General features: G+C 48.2%; 1 protein-coding gene across 4 annotated transcripts in view; it reads right to left on the reverse strand.

The window, feature by feature from the left end:
• Positions 1 to 7200, reverse strand: part of CD2 (CD2 molecule) — a 147734-nt gene extending 140534 nt beyond the window's left edge. For all 4 annotated transcript variants that reach the window (XM_063950564.1, XM_063950566.1, XM_063950565.1 and 1 more), the window contains exon 1: positions 7102 to 7200. In XM_063950564.1, the coding sequence (XP_063806634.1) occupies positions 7102 to 7165 (64 nt within the window). In that variant the 5' untranslated portion in view covers positions 7166 to 7200. The remainder of the gene's footprint in view (positions 1 to 7101) is intronic.
• Between the last annotated feature and the right edge of the window lie 1633 nt (positions 7201 to 8833).

The following is an 8833-nucleotide window of genomic DNA, read 5'->3' on the forward strand; positions in this document are numbered from 1 at the left end:
TGACAGAGGGCACAGGATAGTGGGTGTGAGTGTGTGGGAGAGATGTGAATGAGATTATCAGGGTTGGTGTAGTGGTGAGGTGAGTGTGTACATGACAGAGGGCACAGGATAGGGGGTGTGAAAGTGTGGGAGAGATGTGAATGAGATTATCAGGGTTGGTGTAGCGGTGAGTTGAGTGTGTACATGACAGAGGGCACAAGATAGGGGGTGTGAGTGTGTGGGAGAGATGTGAATGAGATTATCAGGGTTGGTGTAGTGGTGAGGTGAGTGTGTACATGACAGAGGGCACAGGATAGGGGGTGTGAGTGTGTGGGAGAGATGTGAATGAGATTATCAGGGTTGGTGTAGTGGTGAGGTGAGTGTGTACATGACAGAGGGCACAGGATAGGGGGTGTGAGTGTGTGGGAGAGATGTGAATGAGATTATCAGGGTTGGTGTAGTGGTGAGGTGAGTGTGTACATGACAGAGGGCACAGGATAGGGGGTGTGAGTGTGTGGGAGAGATGTGAATGAGATTATCAGGGTTGCTGTAGTGATGAGGTGAGTGTGTACATGACAGAGGGCACAGGATAGAGGGTGTGAGTGTGTGGGAGAGATGTGAATGAGATTATCAGGGTTGCTGTAGTGGTGAGGTGAGTGTGTACATGACAGAGGGCACAGGATAGGGGGTGTGAGTGTGTGGGAGAGATGTGAATGAGATTATCAGGGTTGGTGTAGTGGTGAGGTGAGTGTGTACATGACAGAGGGCACAGGATATGGGGTATGAGTGTGTGGGAGAGATGTGAATGAGATTATCAGGGTTGGAGTAGTGGTGAGGTGAGTGTGTACATGACAGAGGGCACAGGATAGGGGGTGTGAGTGTGTGGGAGAGATGTGAATGAGATTATCAGGGTTGCTGTAGTGGTGAGGTGAGTGTGTACATGACAGAGGGCACAGGATAGGGGGTGTGAGTGTGTGGGAGAGATGTGAATGAGATTATCAGGGTTGGTGTAGTGGTGAGGTAAGTGTGTACATGACAGAGGGCACAGGATATGGGGTGTGAGTGTGTGGGAGAGATGTGAATGAGATTATCAGGGTTGGTGTAGTGGTGAGGTGAGTGTGTACATGACAGAGGGCACAGGATAGGGGGTGTGAGTGTGTGGGAGAGATGTGAATGAGATTATCAGGGTTGCTGTAGTGGTGAGGTGAGTGTGTACATGACAGAGGGCACAGGATAGGGGGTGTGAGTGTGTGGGAGAGATGTGAATGAGATTATCAGGGTTGCTGTAGTGGTGAGGTGAGTGTGTACATGACAGAGGGCACAGGATAGGGGGTGTGAGTGTGTGGGAGAGATGTGAATGAGATTATCAGGGTTGGTGTAGTGGTGAGGTGAGTGTGTACATGACAGAGGGCACAGGATAGGGGGTGTGAGTGTGTGGGAGAGATGTGAATGAGATTATCAGGGTTGCTGTAGTGGTGAGGTGAGTGTGTACATGACAGAGGGCACAGGATAGGGGGTGTGAGTGTGTGGGAGAGATGTGAATGAGATTATCAGGGTTGCTGTAGTGGTGAGGTGAGTGTGTACATGACAGAGGGCACAGGATAGGGGGTGTGAGTGTGTGGGAGAGATGTGAGTGAGATTATCAGGGTTGGTGTAGTGATGAGGTGAGTGTGTACATGACAGAGGGCACAGGATAGAGGGTGTGAGTGTGTGGGAGAGATGTGAATGAGATTATCAGGGTTGCTGTAGCGTTGAGGTGAGTGTGTACATGACAGAGGGCACAGGATAGGTAGTGTGAGTGTGTGGGAGAGATGTGAATGAGATTATCAGGGTTGCTGTAGTGGTGAGGTGAGTGTGTACATGACAGAGGGCACAGGATAGGGGGTGTGAGTGTGTGGGAGAGATGTGAATGAGATTATCAGGGTTGCTGTAGTGGTGAGGTGAGTGTGTACATGACAGAGGGCACAGGATAGGGGGTGTGAGTGTGTGGGAGAGATGTGAATGAGATTATCAGGGTTGCTGTAGCGTTGAGGTGAGTGTGTACATGACAGAGGGCACAGGATAGGTAGTGTGAGTGTGTGGGAGAGATGTGAATGAGATGATCAGGGTTGCTGTAGTGGTGAGGTGAGTGTGTACATGACAGAGGGCACAGGATAGGGGGTGTGAGTGTGTGGGAGAGATGTGAATGAGATTATCAGGGTTGGAGTAGTGGTGAGGTGAGTGTGTACATGACAGAGGGCACAGGATAGGGGGTGTGAGTGTGTGGGAGAGATGTGAATGAGATTATCAGGGTTGGTGTAGTGGTGTGGTGAGTGTGTACATGACAGAGGGCACAGGATAGGGGGTGTGAGTGTGTGGGAGAGATGTGAATGAGATTATCAGGGTTGGTGTAGTGGTGAGGTGAGTGTGTACATGACAGAGGGCACAGGATAGGGGGTGTGAGTGTGTGGGAGAGATGTGAATGAGATTATCAGGGTTGGTGTAGTGGTGAGGTGAGTGTGTACATGACAGAGGGCACAGGATAGGGGGTGTGAGTGTGTGGGAGAGATGTGAATGAGATTATCAGGGTTGGTGTAGTGGTGAGGTGAATGTGTACATGACAGAGGGCACAGGATAGGGGGTGTGAGTGTGTGGGAGAGATGTGAATGAGATTATCAGGGTTGGTGTAGTGGTGAGGTAAGTGTGTACATGACAGAGGGCACAGGATAGGGGGTGTGAGTGTGTGGGAGAGATGTGAATGAGATTATCAGGGTTGCTGTAGCGATGAGGTGAGTAACATTGAGTGCAGGGATGATGAGAGAGTAGTGATGGTGCGGGTGCCTGAGCTAGGAGGGGAAACTGCAGGAGGTGGGCAGGGAGGGAGATCAGTGTGATGTGGATTGGGTTGTGGGGAGGTGACAGGGAAAGGAGGGAGCAGGGCTGAGTTGTGGGGTAGCAGGACCATGGGGCAGAGGTGAATGAAAGTGGGGTAACAGGAAAGGAGGGGGAAGGAAACAGAGGGATGGAGGGGAGACAGAGGAGGGGAGAGAGGAGGAGGTGCAGGAGACTAGGGTGGAATGATACAGAGGGATGGAGGGGAGGCAGAGGAGGGGAGAGAAGAGGAGGTATAGGAGACTAGGGGGGAAGGAAACAGAGGGATGGAGGGGAGACAGAGGAGGGGAGAGGAGGAGGTGCAGGAGACTAGGGGGGGAAGGATACAGAGGGATGGAGGGGAGGCAGAGGAGGGGAGAGAGGAGGAGGTGTAGGAGACTAGGGGGGAATGATACAGAGGGATGGAGGGGAGGCAGAGGAGGGGAGAGAGGAGGAGGTATAGGAGACTAGGGGGGAAGGAAACAGAGGGATGGAGGGGAGACAGAGGAGGGGAGAGGAGGAGGTGCAGGAGACTAGGGGGGGAAGGATACAGTGGGATGGAGGGGAGACAGAGGAGGGGAGGGAGGAGGAGGTGCAGGAGACTAGCGGGGAAGGAAACAGAGGGATGGAGGGGAGACAGAGGAGGGGAGAGAAGAGGAGGTGCAGGAGACTAGGGGGGGAAGGATACAGAGGGATGGAGGGGAGACAGAGGAGGGGAGGGAGGAGGAGGTGCAGGAGACTAGGGGGGAAGAAAACAGAGGGATGGAGGGGAGAGAGGAGGAGGTGCAGGAGACTAGGGGGGACGGAAACAGAGGGATGGAGGGGAGACAGAGGAGGGGAGAGAAGAGGAGGTGCAGGAGACTAGGGGGGAAGAAAACAGAGGGATGGAGGGGAGAGAGGAGGAGGTGCAGGAGACTAGGGGGGAAGGAAACAGAGGGATGGAGGGGAGACAGAGGAGGGGAGAGAGGAGGAGACTAGGGGGGAAGGAAACAGAGGGATGGAGGGGAGACAGAGGAGGGGAGGGAGGAGGAGGTGTAGGAGACTAGGGGGGAAGGAAACAGAGGGATGGAGGGGAGACAGAGGAGGGGAGAGAGGAGGAAGTGTAGGAGACTAGGGGGGAAGGAAACAGAGGGATGGAGGGGAGACAGAGGAGGAGGTGTAGGAGACTAGGGGGGAAGGATAAAGATACATTATTAGGTAGACACTAAGTGATGTGGGGAGTATAAGAAAGCCTTGACATAGTGATAAGTAGGTAAATAGGTTGAGGGAAAGTGGAAGTAGGAGAGGAGACTGTAAGGGAATCCGAGCAGAAGAATTGCAGAAATGCAGGTGAGAAAAGCAGTGTAGTCTCAATGGGTGTAGATTTAGTATGAAATGAGTCAAAAGCGTAGATAAAGTGGGTGCAGAAATGTATCTGTAGTGTAAGAAATGAAAGGATTGTGAGAGGTTTAAGAAGTAATAGTAATTACGTTAGATGTTTTAAGTGTTTGCAGGTAAAATTGCATTGGTGCAGCTGTGCTTAAAAAAACAAAATTACAATAATACAGATACAAGCATTTGTTGGTGAGATGGATGGTTTTTGAATTGTCCAAGTAAGGTAGTTCCGTGCTTTTTAATCAGATGGAACAATCAGGAGGTGAGTGATCTGAGGAGTGACTCACATTTGTTATTAGTTCTTCAGTTTTCTTTGTTTTGTTAGATTGGTGTGCTTCTGTTTTCCTTCTTTTTCACTTTGATTCAACGCTGATGGAACGCTGCTGTTATGTGGCAATTTTATCACGCTTTGATAAAAATGCACGCTTAGATAGTAAATGCACAGCCTACACCATTGAACTTAAGTAGTGGACTCCTACAAGTGAAACCAATAATTGACATCTGTAGCCACACCCCACCCCCTCAAATGCCAAGCAGTAAATTACCGTACAAAAACAACCATGCATTCCACAAACATTAAACTGGGTCTATATCATTCAAACCTAGCAGAATTAGCTTTGGATATACAGATATAGTGCAGCAGAATATGTTGGTGGTTGTAGTCAATTGTAATTACCTAGCAGAATTAGCTTTGCATATACAGATATAGTGCAGCAGAATATGTTGGTGGTTGTAGTCAATTGTAATTACCTAGCAGAATTAGCTTTGCATATACAGATATAGTGCAGCAGAATATGTTGGTGGTTGTAGTCCATTGTAATTACCTAGCAGAATTAGCTTTGCATATGCAGATATAGTGCAGCAGAATATGTTGGTGGTTGTAGTCAATTGTAATTACCTAGCAGAATTAGCTTTGGATATACAGATATAGTGCAGCAGAATATGTTGGTGGTTGTAGTCAATTGTAATTACCTAGCAGAATTAGCTTTGCATAAGCAGATATAGTGCAGCAGAATATGATGGTGGTTGTAGTCAATTGTAATTACCTAGCAGAATTAGCTTTGCATATACAGATATAGTGCAGCAGAATATGTTGGTGGTTGTAGTCAATTGTAATTACCCAGCAGAATTAGCTTTGCATATACAGATATAGTGCAGCAGAATATGTTGGTGGTTGTAGTCAATTGTAATTACCTAGCAGAATTAGCTTTGCATATACAGATATAGTGCAGCAGAATATGTTGGTGGTTGTAGTCAATTGTAATTACCTAGCAGAATTAGCTTTGCATAAGCAGATATAGTGCAGCAGAATATGATGGTGGTTGTAGTCAATTGTAATTACCTAGCAGAATTAGCTTTGCATATACAGATATAGTGCAGCAGAATATGTTGGTGGTTGTAGTCAATTGTAATTACCCAGCAGAATTAGCTTTGCATATACAGATATAGTGCAGCAGAATATGTTGGTGGTTGTAGTCAATTGTAATTACCTAGCAGAATTAGCTTTGCATATGCAGATATAGTGCAGCAGAATATGTTGGTGGTTGTAGTCAATTGTAATTACCCAGCAGAATTAGCTTTGCATATACAGATATAGTGCAGCAGAATATGTTGGTGGTTGTAGTCCATTGTAATTACCTAGCAGAATTAGCTTTGCATATGCAGATATAGTGCAGCAGAATATGTTGGTGGTTGTAGTCAATTGTAATTACCTAGCAGAATTAGCTTTGGATATACAGATATAGTGCAGCAGAATATGTTGGTGGTTGTAGTCAATTGTAATTACCTAGCAGAATTAGCTTTGCATAAGCAGATATAGTGCAGCAGAATATGATGGTGGTTGTAGTCAATTGTAATTACCTAGCAGAATTAGCTTTGCATATACAGATATAGTGCAGCAGAATATGTTGGTGGTTGTAGTCAATTGTAATTACCCAGCAGAATTAGCTTTGCATATACAGATATAGTGCAGCAGAATATGTTGGTGGTTGTAGTCAATTGTAATCACCTAGCAGAATTAGCTTTGCATATACAGATATAGTGCAGCAGAATATGTTGGTGGTTGTAGTCAATTGTAATCACCTAGCAGAATTAGCTTTGCATATACATAATATAGAAACAACAATCATATTATAACAAAAAGCAACCTGTGCCAACAGTGACTGATTCCCCCATTCTCTGCTTCCCTGACGCTGATCTGATCCACTGAACAGTGAGCATAAAACACAGATCAGCGGACATCGATGATCTCCGATCTGTCGGGGAACTGGCAAAAAAAATAGCATAATATAAATCCGGGACTCGCTGTTCCCGATCATTTTTTGGTCAGAATGCTGGATTTTCTCAATCCACAGATCCTGGTCTTGAGGAGCCTGCACAGTGCACGGGCCGAGTGTCCGCGTCTGGTGTCTCCTGTATGGCGCCTCTCCCTGATGTCACAGCGATCATGCATCTCTCAGTATCTCTCTAGGTCACAAAGCTACACAATAGTGACAACGCCGTCCACAGTCATCCACTATGTCATGCCGGAACAGACAGACAGGCAAAAATGACAACTTTACAATACAGTATAGATATAGATTATATTCTACCTGGATTCATTCTAACGGGTTCTCATATAGAAATATCACATGAATAATAAGGTAATATCCGATATAGGTAACATGCAACTCTGTATTATAACATCATAGAGATGGCAAATAGACCACCTGTGTCATCTAATGATAACCTCACCCATATATTATATACAGTATATATATATATATGTATTAGGTGTGCATCCTGTTTTCGTGTCTCCCTTCTGCGTGTGAAGCTTATGACGAGCCACAGAACTGCACAGGTAGCACTACTCCCATAGGCAGCAGACTCTGCTCCTGACCGGTGTCTTCTGCTCCTTACCTGGGACAAGGAGGGGACAGAGGCCGATCCAGATGCAGAGAAGTGCAGGACCTTGTAGCTCCATGACCTGCTGGAAGTGACAGAGCTGAGTGCCTGGTGTCTGACTGTAGCTGAAGAGGAAGAGGTGGAGACCTACGTGACATTCTCACTGACACTGAGAGATCTGTGCCTGTTCCTTAGAGCCAACGATGTGAGGTATCACCAAGGTCAGCGTAGTCTGTGCTCTCTCTCCTTCCATCCTCATGTTATCCCCCTATTCATAATATATTCATCTACTCCATGGAGTACCACCACATGCCTGTCCTCTGCTAGACAACCCTTCCCACCCACCTTATAACTGGGACAGATCCCAGAGCAGAGATCACTGGGTGGCTGAGCATTAAAAATACTGTATCTGTATCTGTAAAACATGTTGCAGAATCTGTCACAGGAGCCTAAAGTCTCGTGTCCAGTCCTCAGTGGTCCCACATGTGCCAGCCTCTCACATTCAGTCCTCAGTGGTCCCACACCAGCCAGGCTCTCACATGCAGTCCTAAGTGGTCCCACACGTGCCAGCCTCTCACATTCAGTCCTAAGTGGTCCCACATGGGCCAGCCTCTCACATTCAGTCCTAAGTGGTCCCATATGGGCCATCCTCTCACATTCAGTCCTAAGTGGTCCTACATGAGCCAGCCTTTCACATTCAGTCCTAAGTGGTCCCACACGTGCCAGCCTCTCACATGCAGTCCTCAGTGGTCCCACACCAGTCAGGCTCTCACATGCAGTCCTCAGTGGTCCTACACGGGCCAACCTCTCACATTCAGTCCTAAGTGGTCCCACACGGCCAGCCTTTCACATTCAATCCTAAGTGGTCCCACATGGGCCAGCCTCTCACATTCAGTCCTAAGTGGTCCTACACGTGCCAGCCTCTCACATTTAATCCTAAGTGGTCCCACATGGGCCAGCCTCTCGCATTCAGTCCTAAGTGGTCCTACACGGGCCGTCCTCTCACATTCAGTCCTAAGTGGTCCTACATGAACCAGCCTCCCACATTCAGTCCTAAGTGGTCCTACGTGGGCCAGCCTCTCACATTCAGTCCTAAGTGGTCCTACACGGGCCATCCTCTCACATTCAGTCCTAAGTGGTCCCACATGGGCCAGCCTCTCACATTTAATCCTAAGTGGTCCCACATGGGCCAGCCTCTCGCATTCAGTCCTAAGTGGTCCTACACGGGCCGTCCTCTCACATTCAGTCCTAAGTGGTCCTACATGAACCAGCCTCCCACATTCAGTCCTAAGTGGTCCTACGTGGGCCAGCCTCTCACATTCAGTCCTAAGTGGTCCTACACGAGCCAGCCTCTCACATTCAGTCCTAAGTGGTCCCACACCAGCCAGGCTCTCACATTCAGTCCTAAGTGGTCCCACATGGGCCAGCCTCTCACATTCAGTCCTAAGTGGTCCTACATGAGCCAGCCTCTCATGTTCAGTCCTAAGTGGTCCTACACAGGCTAGACTCTCACATTCAGTCCTAAGTGGTCCCACATGGGCCAGCCTCTCACATTCAATCCTATGTGGTCCCACATGGGCCAGCCTCTCACATTTAGTCCTAAGTGATCCCACATGGGCTAGCCTCTCACATTCAGTCCTAAGTGGTCCCACATGGGCCGGCCTCCCATGTTCAGTCCTAAGTGGTCCTACATGAGCCAGCCTCTCACGTTCAGTCCTAAGTGGTCCTACACGGGCCATCCTCTCAC

This window comes from Pseudophryne corroboree, chromosome 2, assembly GCF_028390025.1.
Source record: "Pseudophryne corroboree isolate aPseCor3 chromosome 2, aPseCor3.hap2, whole genome shotgun sequence".
Lineage (NCBI taxonomy): Eukaryota > Metazoa > Chordata > Amphibia > Anura > Myobatrachidae > Pseudophryne > Pseudophryne corroboree.